The 13,283-nt window shown below is 34.2% G+C and overlaps 1 protein-coding gene across 1 annotated transcript in view; it reads left to right on the top strand.

Annotated features, from left to right (window-relative positions):
- The first annotated feature begins 4,541 nt into the window (after positions 1-4,541).
- LOC115441033 (sodium/hydrogen exchanger 9B2) overlaps positions 4,542-13,283 on the top strand; it is a 17,378-nt gene continuing 8,636 nt past the window's right edge. Inside the window, exons 1-7 of the mRNA XM_037441728.1 lie at positions 4,542-4,786; positions 5,200-5,260; positions 5,646-5,749; positions 8,026-8,263; positions 8,563-8,732; positions 9,098-9,312; positions 9,733-9,904. Coding sequence (XP_037297625.1) covers positions 4,762-4,786; positions 5,200-5,260; positions 5,646-5,749; positions 8,026-8,263; positions 8,563-8,732; positions 9,098-9,312; positions 9,733-9,904 — 985 coding nt within the window. The 5' untranslated portion in view covers positions 4,542-4,761. The remainder of the gene's footprint in view (positions 4,787-5,199; positions 5,261-5,645; positions 5,750-8,025; positions 8,264-8,562; positions 8,733-9,097; positions 9,313-9,732; positions 9,905-13,283) is intronic.

The raw sequence follows: 13,283 nt of genomic DNA, 5'->3' as shown, positions 1-13,283 counted from the left end.
ACATTAATTAAAGTCAGTTTGACTTATATCTTAAACAAAAATGGTTTATTGTTAATTCGTAACTTTTTAATAAGTTGTCGTTTCTTCTGTCTGTTCTTATCCCACCTAATGTGGTGTCACCGCAACACACCTGTGCACGCATGTTGACCAAACGATTGGAATTAGTGTTTTTTGCCAATTCGACATAGTTGAGTTAACAAGAAGTTATGAATTACACAACACACACACAACATCACGCATTTTATCCCCGAAGGGGTATGCAGAAGGCACAACCATGGCACCCACTTTTCGCCAAGTGTGTTCCGTCCCATGATGTGACAGGGGGCGAGCCTATCGCCATATCGGGCACAAATTCCAGACTCCGGGCTGATACTGAGCAGAAAAACCCAAATATCACTTTGCCCGACCCGGGATTCGAACCCAGGACCTCAGAGCGCTGCCGTACCGCGCATGCAGTACAACTACGCCACCGAAGCAGTCGTTAGTCGCAGCCGAGAAGTTATGAATTATATCCATATTTATTCTAATATTTATTTTCTTCTATTGTACCTAGATACTTCCTTTAAGAGTTCTGAACGTAATAAATTTTAATGATCTGTAAAGCAGTTAAAATTACCATTTGGGATGTTTTATTTATTTGTGTTATACCACGATGTTTTAAAAGGGTCCTTATTCCTATATTTATTTTGGCCTAATAACTGTAGCCGCTTTTAAAGATGCCGTTTTTGGAATAAGTCAATCAATACTAATGATGCATAGATCGAACAATTTAATAAGTAGAAACTGATGTTTTAACAATAAAAAGATAATCATTAAGAAATTTGTACAATATAATGTGTAAATGTGTCCAGACAAAGAGAGCTGAATTTAAATTGTAAAACTAATTTCTAATTAGAAATACCTGGCTGAGTAACAAATACTAGCAGCGGTCGCTTTCGGAGACTTTATATTGCTCATAATTACTATTAAACCTCGGTGAAGCTCTAAACGTAGCTTCCTTTTTGTACCGAGTGTATTCTCATTGAACAAATTTAATAGGGCGTGCATTTTGTAAATTTTATACATATAACAATCGTGTGGTTGATTAATAATCATTTGTGGACATATAAAGACTGAAAACTAGAATCAAACGAACCCTTTTATAGGAAAATAATAATAAAAATATAAAGCGACCGCCAGCTCCAGTAAACAAACATCTACTGGTATGTAAATTATTGTATGTATTGTAAATGTGTTAACAATCACGTACCCGATATATTTATATACTAGCGGTTGCCTTACTTACTTAAGTAGAGTCAAGATCTTTAAAAGGAATTATATTACAACCGGATATTCCTGAAGATACACATAGTTTTTTCATTTATATAGTAAAAAAGACCACATTTTAAGAATGGTTTACAAATTACAACATATCAAGTTTTCGATTACTGGCTGTTATCGTTAACCAACTAAACGTAAAATATAGCATTCCATTAAACAAGCTTAATTAAAATATTTACTTTGTTGTGATAGGTACACAATGCCCGGCATAGGTAGCGCTTCCCTAGCTGGCGTCAGGTGAGCCTAAGCAAAATGTAAATAGCCCTGATTATTCGCTCTCGACATTTTGTATTCGTTAAAGTCAGCGGAATAAAAGAGGGACCGCGTTTATGCCTAATTTCTATTCTTTCTGGACATTTTATGAATTACTGGCAACACTTAAAATAACGCCGGGCAGCTTCAAAGGGAAAAGTGAATACCGTTATATTACGGCTATGAACGTTATGAGTATGGGCATAACTCGAGGATCGCACTTACAAGGGAACGCAAGAGGACAATGTGTAGAAAATAATAATATTTAGAGATAAAATATACGTTGCATGTATATTGTATAAGGATTTGCTGTTAAATATTTTCGCAGCGAATTACTGTGCGGTGTGAACGCGGGCGGAGACAGCGGGCGCAATGCAAAAAAAACAGGAGATGAACCTGTAATTGGCGGCTTCCAGTTCCGGAACGACCTGTCGTCCCGCATTTGCTGGCTTTTACCGCAAATAACTCGCTCCAAACTTCCTGCCCGGAACAAAGAAAATTGAAATTAAAGTAAACAAAATTTACGCCCGTCGTTTTCTTATCTGTGAACACACATTTTGTGTATTCGTAAAAGTCTTTATAACATAAAATTCTGTTTTATTTCCTGTGTCTACATTTTGGAACTAAAGCCCCTGAAAAGTAAGAAAACTAATCCTTCATCCTAACAGAGCTTGTGAGATATTTGCCCACAGATGAACTCTATTCGAAATCAATAACTATTCATACGCCCCGCTCGGTCGGCAATGTAAACATTATCCGAGCAACGCTTGAGATCTCTTTGATAAATCAGAACATTTCTCAGTTCGACGCAAGACGTCGCTACGTCTTTACGAATCAAAAAAGAAATCCTTGTACGTTATTGATGGAGGCATGACATTTACTATTAGTGAGTTTTCCGAAGTGACAGGAAACATGACATTTCATTGAAAACTACCTAGTTAAGGCTCTTGCTCACGATTTTTTAACATCAACGTTGATATTAGAAATGTAACCAGTGATTGAATACGTTTGAATGAATTTGGTTCCCCAATTACATCGTGAAGTACGCCCAAATTCGTCAATCCAAACTCTGATATAAATAGGATGAGAAACGATTTTTGATTTTCTTTGCCATACACTGTAAACCTAAGTTCCATTTAACTGAAAAAAAGAATAAAAACACGTATCAATCATCAACATCTTGTACTTATTTAAAAATATTAACCTATTTATAGAACAAAGATGATATGTTGTTATGAAATAGTTAACTCTTACTAGGACCTATGTTATATGTTTTAAAATATAGAACAATGCCCGCTCCAAATTAATAGATATCTATCTATTATGTTTGGCTTTATCTATACGCTGAAACCATTTTGTTTTGAGTGTTTAGTCACAACAATATCACAGAGAACGATTCAAAATAAATATTTTAAAAGTTTTTTATATAAATTTTACGACATTGTCACAGACCCTTATCAAATGCCATCAAGATTAACTGAAATGACGTAGGAACCAATGAGTGCTTGCAAACGTGGAAGCCATTTAACAAAACAGATGCCTCCACGGAATACTCGAGGTATGCATTTTAAATGTATCTGGTCTTTTTCAAAAGACATGTAGATTTAAAACTATATTGGCTGTCTTTCAAAAGTTTACTTCATTCATATCTCCGCTTCAATTTCGCAGTGCAATTTATATGCACTTTGTAGCGGTACCGGCTCAAAAGCATCTCGCCGCAACGTTTATTCGTGGAGAGTGCTACTGTTAAACGCCGTTTTTTCTACTGAAGAAGAGTCTTGATGACGGCGTTCATAGTTAATGAGCAGCCAGTATCCGGCGGGTGTTACTGCGCAAATTGCCCGCTCTTTAGAGGCTTGTCGTTTGCCAACTCCACGGGAACCGGTCTAGCGTGAAAGACGTTTCCGACCGTACGTTATTGTTTACCACCGGAATGACTTCCTTTTGCTGGCGAGTGGCGGACCTAACAAACACATGATTGCAAGCTGCTCCAATGCACCGAGTCATTTTCACCTGATACACACTTTATACACCCGTCAATGCTACGCTCTCTACGTTAATGGATCGTTTTGTGCGGACTAAGCTTCGCAGTGAACACTAAAGCCATTCAAAACTCTCGTAAGATTAACTTCTATAAGGGATGGCATCCTAAGATTCTCTTCATCAGAACGCCTTGCTAAAGCTATGTATTAGACTTTAAAAAGCATGTTAGTAAATTGTCCATATTTCCTTAAGGAGAATAACACTTCGTCGTGTATGAAGCGATGGGACGACATAACACCTAAGTATGGCCACGTATTAACGTTCTGTGAGAGCCATTATAGATCTCCATAAACTAGTTTCAAGGAAAACGAAATAAAAACATTCCCATTAAATACATTGACCTCATACGTTTACTCGTCGACGTAAATGAAAATTTACCTTTTTTATCATATTCCAGTAAACAACTAACACCTAGGGAAAGTTATACGAGGCGACGACCCTTAAAATAAAACATAATTGAATGTGCTCAGTGCCACTAGTACTAACATGGATATGTTCGAAAGAATAAACTCATTACCTGTATTAAATATTGAATTAATGTTTTGAATGAAATAGTTCAAAACAAGTCATGTAGCACAGTATAACCGGTTTAATGGTATGCGCGAACTCACATAGAATAATAAACATAAGTCTAAGCCAACTTAAAAAAAAAGTTGCAATATTCTACACATATTTTGTTTGTGGGTGCGAATAGTTGAAGTGCTTGTTGGAATGGTGGTTATTATGCAAGTATGGCGAACGGAACGAACGGAGTCGAAGGAAGAAGATGTACTGACGTGCTGCCGGCTCTCGGTGTTGAATAATTTCTTAAGCGGTAATTTCCAAACAGGATCGATTGTGTCCATATACATCTTACTTCATATTTTGACTGTGAGTGATTAATATATTTTCAATTACGGCAATTGAACGCAGTGCGCATGCGACGATATGTATTATTAGAAGAACGCCAAACGAGATCACACGAGTTCGCGGACTGGTGACAAACAGAGTTCATATTTGCGGAATTCTTGGCCGTGCATTCGTTATTCATTAAGTGTTTATACCAGTAATTCCTACTCACTATATGTTTTTATATGGAAGTTTGCTAAATTGGTTCAATATTCGTGTATAATTTTTAAGTAATTTTGTGGCTAGATTCACATAAAGATGACCACTAATGGCTGTGAAACTGGTGAGGTTTTAACGTTTTTACTACCTCTGCAACAGAGTTTCCATCGTAAACTCGTGTCGCTTGACTTTAAAGGTTGCCAGACGTGATTCTTATCAAGAAAGTGTCTTACTATTTATACATTGCCACTTTTCGTTGTGTTTAATGTTATAGTGTCTACAGTGTTTTAGTGCCAACTTTAACGGAGTGCAAATATCACCGAAGTAATAGTATGCTCATTGCTCATTAATGATACAGCATAAGGCACTTTTCTAAATATTATTTGTGTACATAAACACCAGTCCATTTTATATACAAGTCAGTAGACTTGTATATATAATGGACTTCAATTTCTAGTGCAAACAAGTATGTTTGCACTAGAAAATTAAAAAAGTAATTTTCTATAAATAAATTACGTATATTCCATCACATTTCAGAGAAACATCAATATGTGAGGCGGAATAAAGTGATCGATTTGGACGTCAGTCCCGCCAAAACGTGAGTAAGTACTGTTTATTATACATTGTAAGCTATTATAGCTCTAAAATCAAGTTGTTAAAAATCAAAATGCATTAGAGAAGTTTTAATGCTCTCAAAGTATTAGAAAGTAATGTACTCTTCAGTGTAAATGAAATTAAAAACTGTTTCAAGACTCCTCTGTAGAAGATCATAAGAACTCATGATACAATATTGCGTGTCTAGTGCAGAATTGATGAGCTTTATACGATACTTCACAGTTCACTTGATGTACCTAAGCCCGTACTTATAGATTTTCGTATTTTTAATTCCACTTTTACATTGTAAACCAAAAAGAATTATGAACTGAAGAATTAAATACAAAGAATTCAATTTATTTCTCATTACATTATTTTCCTCTTTTTAGAACAAATTGTCAAAAACATGAAAAGAAGAATTTCCTTGGAAAGTTGTTATTGGCAGTGCCTACAGTGTCGGAATTAAAACAATACGCCGGAGTCGTATTATGCGGTGAGCAAATTATTATAAAAAATACTAAAATTAATATAATCTACTTTGGTGAATACCCAGCGGTTAAATATAAACGTACATATTTCCCGGAAACGCAATTAAAATCGTATCTCGCAATTGGGGTATAACTAATTATAGGAAAAAGTAAACCGCACAGAATAGGTAATTGGATTCGCAAAAAAACTTTTAGTAAGCCAGATAATTAGAATTTTGGTATATAAATGATTAAATAATTGTAAATTATAATAACATTTATGGAAGAAATTTTTTTTATAAAATAGAACATTAAAATTGCCTACAGTCTAAATCCGGGTCTCTTGTTCGCGTTTCGCCGTCAACATAACACAATACCTTGTTTCACTACAATTATGTTGTTGAAACTTTCTTTTGTGTTGATTAAAACTATGTTTTTGCTTTCCATGACAGATAGAAAACGTCTACAACTATAGGGAGAATTTAATCCCTTGATGGGAATTTTGAGGGCACAAAATATATGATGTTATCAGGAACATTAGTTCTGTCCAGAGACGAGCGCAATGTATTCCTTGGCCAAAGAACTATTTTACATGGAAAATCGGGGAGCTATTTTTAGATGCACACACTAATACATTTAGAATTTTTATTAAAAACCCTTTTGTGAGAGTTTCTCAATTCTGGTTGGGATTTTTTACTAAGCAAACATCTGGCATCAATGTGTTTCATGAACCATTAACGTAAAAATATATAAGGAAAAGATAACGGTTGCATTAAAACAAAAATGGCTTTGTATAGTGTTGACGGCAAAACATGAGCAGGATACCCAGTTTAAGTGGGCAAATTCATCTTGGTTTATAGGAAATCGATATAAAGTATTTTTATACCGTTTTATGTTGAAAATGAGTTTGTTGAAGAGCAACAGATAACAAGAAATTTTCCCTCAAACATTCAATGTTCACAGACGGTAATTACCACATGCCACCATATGAGCTGAATATTTATCTTGTTTAAAATAAATCTTACATAATAGCGTTATAAAATACTATTAGACACGCATAAGTCTTCTATGTCAATTGTCCACCCAATTCCAATTTTTTGTGATGGGCATTTACAATTCTGCAAATGTCAAGTTTGAAAAGTACGTCAATTGTCAATTGCCAAACAAATTATAGCTGCTGTAACTGTCAAGCTATCAACCGTTGATTAGTTTATCAATGAAATTAAAGTAACTTATTGCCTGCGTCTGCGCGTAACATTACAGCAATTTTATTACAGAAATGTCAATTTTATGTTGTGTCGGTCTCAGAATAATATATTCTTACCATTAAATGTTAATGACTATTACAAAAGCCTTTTAAAAATTGTGCGAGTTGTACCAAACCATTGGTAATCATTAAAATGTCTACAATAGTATCGGTTACTATTTAAGTAGTTTGAACAACTCTAAATAATAATTGGTTTATTAAATTAAAACGTCGCATATGATATTCAATATAATGTTATGTTATTATTTTATGTGGGTGAGTCGTATGGTTGAATGTATATTATTAACCATTAGCGTCAATTTTTTTCTTGGTTTGTTTATATGTAGTTTCGGTGGAAGTATATACATACATTTTTCGTATGTCAACGTTCACGCGATATATTCGAACCTTCACAGATCTTCCAACATTATTGTATGAAAGTCCTTGTATGAATTATGTGAGAGTTCACGTAATGTTCAATGTGAGTGCTCATGTAATGAACAATCCAGAGTACACATTACGAACAGAGAGAATTCACGTGATGAACAATATGATAGTTTATAATATGATGAAATTTACGATATTGTGAAGAATCTTTTGAGGTTTACCCAGCGTATATCATGTAAGCGCAGGAAAATTGATAATTTTGATAACTGTGTCACGATAAATTGAATTGTATTCACTATTAATTATAACACTTTATTTTGCATCAAAGGTAAAAGTACAGACATAAAATAGGAACAATAATAAAATTAAGACAATAGTACACTAAACATTTTCTATTAAATCAAATATTTTCTATTTGCATATATCTATATAATAATATACAAAATTATATATAAAACTTCCGGAAATGCTTATCTAAATTACAGTTGAAAATCGTATCGAAATCCATTACATGGTTTAGGAGTTCACGGAGAAACGGACATTCACGGACGGCGACTTTAATTTATACCGTTTATAAATTATCCAATAGTAGGATAAATTGTCGTTAGTGCTAAGAGCTAAGTTTATGTTCTAAATTTCAACAATGTTGACGGTGAGATTTTTTCACAGGCCTGACATTATGGGGAACGTCATGGTTCATATTCAAGGAGTTGGTGATCCCCGGCGGCTATTTATTGAGCATGTCCGGTGTGGTAATGGCCGGGTACATTTTTGGACACACTCTAGAGAGATACACAACAATCAACTCAGTTGTAGGAATGACTTTAATTGGAGCATTGTACAGAAATTTTGGTCCGACGAACTACTTGAACAACCCTAATGCCGATGCGATTGATTTTCACTTAAGGTGTGTATTCGTCAATAAGAATTCAATCGATTTAACCAGTAAAATAAATATGAGCATCGTTTTCATTTGCTAAGCATGAATAAATTACACGATATATACGTTTCGAAACACATAATAAACCAATTAAAATAAAAATGTGATATCGTTATCCTCGTATAATTTTTTGATTAAGTGCAATGTTTCCATTGACGCTTCATTAAAAACTTTATTTAACAAATTTTCTACTCGGAGATAATTAATTAATAAGAAAATAAAATTTAGTTTTAACCGTTTTGAAGAAAAATATTTTTTCGTTTTAGGCGGATTTATCCCGTAATTATCTTGACGAAAGGGCCGCTCAGCTGGAACTGGGAGTATATAAAAAATAATTCAGTAAAAGTTTTCTCATTGGCTATCTTACCCTGGACTGTGGAGTGTTTGTCTACGGCCTTCTTCACCCATATACTTCTCGATTACCCTTGGTATTGGGGTAAGATTCAAAGATTTAAAATATATACTTTCATTCGATATCAATACGTATGTCTCTATATATCGTGTATCTATCAATGTTAAAATTATTTCATTCTTTCTTTCAGAGATTAAAATTAACCATTAAGTTAATCCAGGACTTGTTATTTGTACTAAATTTCATCCAAATCCTTTAAGCGGTTAAGTGCCTTTACCTTTTTTAACAAACATTGAAATAATTTACACACATTTACATCTATAATATTAATAACATGTTAGATTACATTCGACGTCATATTAATATAAATTAATATAGAAAAACTGCCTAATACCTTCTCGAATATTCGATAGAACATCCATGCAATAGTTTTGTTTTTAATGTTTTAGGTCTTCATTTAGGAGCGATACTGGCGTCAGTGTCACCTGCAGTGGTTGTACCAACTGTATTGGCGTTGAAGGATAAAGGACTAGGAACTAAAAATCAAATTGCTATGTTAGTAGGAAACGCTGGGGGATTAGACACAACGTTAACGGAAGCCATGACTGGAGTTATTAACAGCGCTATATTTTATCCTGCGTCGCTGGCTTACAGGATTGTAAAGGTAATTTATATAATGTTCTAATGCCAAGACATACAACTGAAAATTCAGTGGATAGCCCAATTATCTAGGTATAAAATAAAATATCAAAATACAGGTTTATTTTTATTAATATTCTACATATCATGGGACGGAAATAAAACAAACATAGCATTCAGTCGTAATTATTATGCTAGAGTATTTCACAAAGCTTTCAACACTTTCACAATTCTAGAAATCTTTATCGGTCCAAATGTTTTTTAAACTTCAGTCATTTGAAGGGACACTGAACTCTGCTGAGCAAAGAATATCTGAATTCAAAGGATGGAAAATATGAAATGCCATTTTTTTCACAAATTCGCGCAATAACTTGACTTAGTCAGTTTTCTAGAAATATAAAATGATTGAAAATATAAAACGGTTTAATTTTGTTTTTATTTTCAGGGTGCATTGGCTACGTTTGCGGGGATAAGTGCGGGAGTCACGTGGGGTGTGTTATGCGACTTCATACCGGACCAGAGTGATTTATACGCTCCCACTGTTCGAAGTTTGCTTATTTTTGGCGGCGGTGTCATGCTGACGTATGCTGGCGGTTATTGCGGCTGGGGCGGTGCTTGTGGGTACCCAAGTTTAGTCTGTTCAACGCATGAACATGTTTATGTAACCGTCTTTAATAATTCTTTACTAGGATTTAAACTCCTTAAGATATTAATGGTGCTAAAATTTCATTGGCATCACCTACGTTAATAGATGATAATCATTTTAATAATAAAATAACAGTTTTCATTAATAAGTAAACAATATGTCAACCACGTAATAAAGGAAGTAAAATTTCTATTTATACATCCATGTTATATTTGGTTGCTTACGGCTATACAAGGAAAGAAGACGTCACTTTATTACAAAAATATTTATAATCAAGATAATTATAATCTTTTTATAATCGTGCTACCGTATTTAAACAAAACCGTTTATGTTGTTGATAAAGTAAAGTAAATTTGGTAATTACGTCACAACGCGGCAAATACTAAAAATGATAAACACACGTACATTCCTTATATACACAAATCAGAGGCACATACACAGCTTAAACTATAAACAGTAGCGAATTATTTTATTAGTGTTGTAAAGTCAAATTCAAGATGTGAAATGAAAGGCGAAAAAAAAAGCTTTAATGTTTTTATATCTTTAAATAACATTGTACGTTAGCTTTTGCTCGCGGCTTCGCCCGAAAAAGTGTTCAGGGAAAAAGTCCTGCTATATTTTCCCGGGATAGAAAGTAGCCTATATCCTTCCCAGAGTCTCAAAGTATACAATTTCATCGAAATCCCTTGGGTCGTTTTTTTGAGTATTCAGACACGTAGACAGACAGAAGCGGCCGGGAATTTTGTTTTAAAAGATATCTTTTAGATCATTTTAAGGGGAACAATTCCGTCATACATGATTGTTTTGGAACTTTAAACGTTTACGCAGTGCACGCAACGGAAGCTCTCAAAAGGATTAATTTTTCCCCGTTTTTCAACATTTTTCGTTGCTGCTCTTTCTCGATAAATGAGCTATACAACATTATAATATTTTTTAATTCAAACCAAAAGTTTCTGAGATCAGCGCGTTCAAACAAACAAACCCTTCAGTTTTACATGATAGTAAACGTTTAGATTGCAAATCAATCAAATTAATTAATGAATTGAGAATATTTAGTGCCGAGTTTAGGTATTCACGTACCATTGCTGATGAATGAAACATCACTAGATTCCTGAATATCGTCGCACTAATTTATTTAGGTTGTTTAGCCTGGTTAAACTGTAGAACACGTTTTGCGCCATTCATATTATGATACCCAAATATAGCTTGACGACTATTCCAATTTGTAAATAGTTGTAATTTACGGTTGCCTAAGGGCACGCAACTATTTGTTAATTTGTCTACAATAGATACAGTAACAATATTGTATGAAATTATATAATTTCCGCGCAACGATTTAACGTAGGCGAAATCTTATTATTAATGCGGAGGTTCGTTAAGATATTTGGATATAAGGAAGTAAACGAAGCTACCGGACGGATTACGTTTATCACACAGATCAACCAAGTCTTGGCTATATTAGGCTAGGTTACTTTTTACAGTAACCTAGCCTAAGTACTTACACAGTGAGATTTTCAATCCGTTCTATTTTATAATGAAGATTAATCCCCAACAAAGTCTAGTAATTAATAAACCTTTCATTGCATGTATTAGTAATAGTTTTAGTATAAGCACCTAGAAACTATATAACCAAACATATGTTGTCTCACACACAGCTAATAACCATTAATTCCCATAAAATATGTAAAACGACTTAAGGCGAGCATGGACTAAAGCATTACTACATAATGCAACGTTCTTACGAATAGTACAATACAGACAAAATCTTAATGTCTAATATTATTTCCATGTAATATACCGTCCCTAAATCCTGCGGATGCTCGACGCTGCATTCGATGTAATGCTCGAAGCGAGACGTATTCGAAGCGCGACTCGATGAACTTTAAAAACGCCAATGTTCGATGTTCTGTTACAAGCAAATGCTATAATTTATATTATATATATGCTGTTTATTATATTGCTAGAAAGTTTAATTACATACGAAAGTGATGTAATAGACGTGGCCATGTTTAACCAAGCCGGCTGGAGCGTCCAAACATCAGTCATGAGTAATAACTGTGATTACCGCACATCATGTTAGCATCACCGCGCGGCGCTTCCCTTCCAAACTGGAACGTAGAAAGGCAAACCGTTCGCAAACTATTACATTAATTCATCATGTAAACTTGGAACCGTGCTATTATAAACTGTATATTATGCTAGGTGTAGTTCGCGGCTTTGCTTGCGTGAAAGACCTTGCGAAGTATAAAACCCATTGTATTTTTCCGAAAAAAACACACTATTTTACCTGTGTGCCAAATGCCATCCAAATCTACTCAGGAATTAAGGTGTTTTTACTAAAGAACAGTTGAATAAATAATACCTAGTACGTAAAAATAAGCCTTTAGCTGCTTATTTATTTCTTATGGATATTAAAAACCTAGTAGTCACTCAGTCGTCGAAATTCGACTGCAATACATTAAATTTGAACGTTATTGAGGTTTTTCTACACTCCGTTATACGAACTTTAATTATGCCAAATCTCACACCTCTCGGTGCGCGCAATGTGCTTACAGAGAGGTACAAAGTTTTCTTTACTTTTTAATGTATAGATTTCTTTTTTAAAATTCAAAAGACTGTTAATAAGTACCATAAAACCAGCAAAGAAAATTATAAAAGATAATAATAATATTTTCATTTTTGCGAACTCACACTATACTCGCGTGACGGACTAAACACTCTGATTAGTAGAAATGGTCCCTTGTCAGCAGTCGGATAGTACTGCAGGACGGACATTATAATAATTATTTAATCATACAGAAGAATTAACCTACGGAATTAATAACGAAATGTTCATGACTGAACTCTAATGACTAATACACATTGAAATATTGCGTTTTATTACCAACAGGCGCGGTACAACACATTTGGAAGTCCATTTAGATCATTACACACTATAATTATCATCGTTATGCTATTTCACTAATAATAATGTGTTTAATATTGGATACAATAAATTATTTGCTTGGCCTCGTATCGATGGTATTTACATCAGTAAAGATAATTGAAATTGCGGGCTAAATATTTATCGACCGTCCATAGGTTACCAAAAGTATTGTGTTTTTATTTTTACTTATTCTGCTTAACTACATTAAGTGAGTGCGGCAAATAAAACGCAAATATCTCAACATGAATGTAGACTTTAAAATGACTTTTTACTTGACTGGGGCTTAAGACTGAGTGACGATAAAGTGAAAAAAAATTAAACGTTATTGAATTATACAAACACGTGCGGTACAGTTGTATCTGGAAGCATCGTCAGAGGCGGAACTCGTGCACTCATACTTCACTAAGCATATATCTATGTCATG

This window comes from Manduca sexta, chromosome 23, assembly GCF_014839805.1.
Source record: "Manduca sexta isolate Smith_Timp_Sample1 chromosome 23, JHU_Msex_v1.0, whole genome shotgun sequence".
Lineage (NCBI taxonomy): Eukaryota > Metazoa > Arthropoda > Insecta > Lepidoptera > Sphingidae > Manduca > Manduca sexta.
Note: the sequence above shows the minus strand (reverse complement) of the source record. Positions and strands in the feature narration are given on the sequence as shown.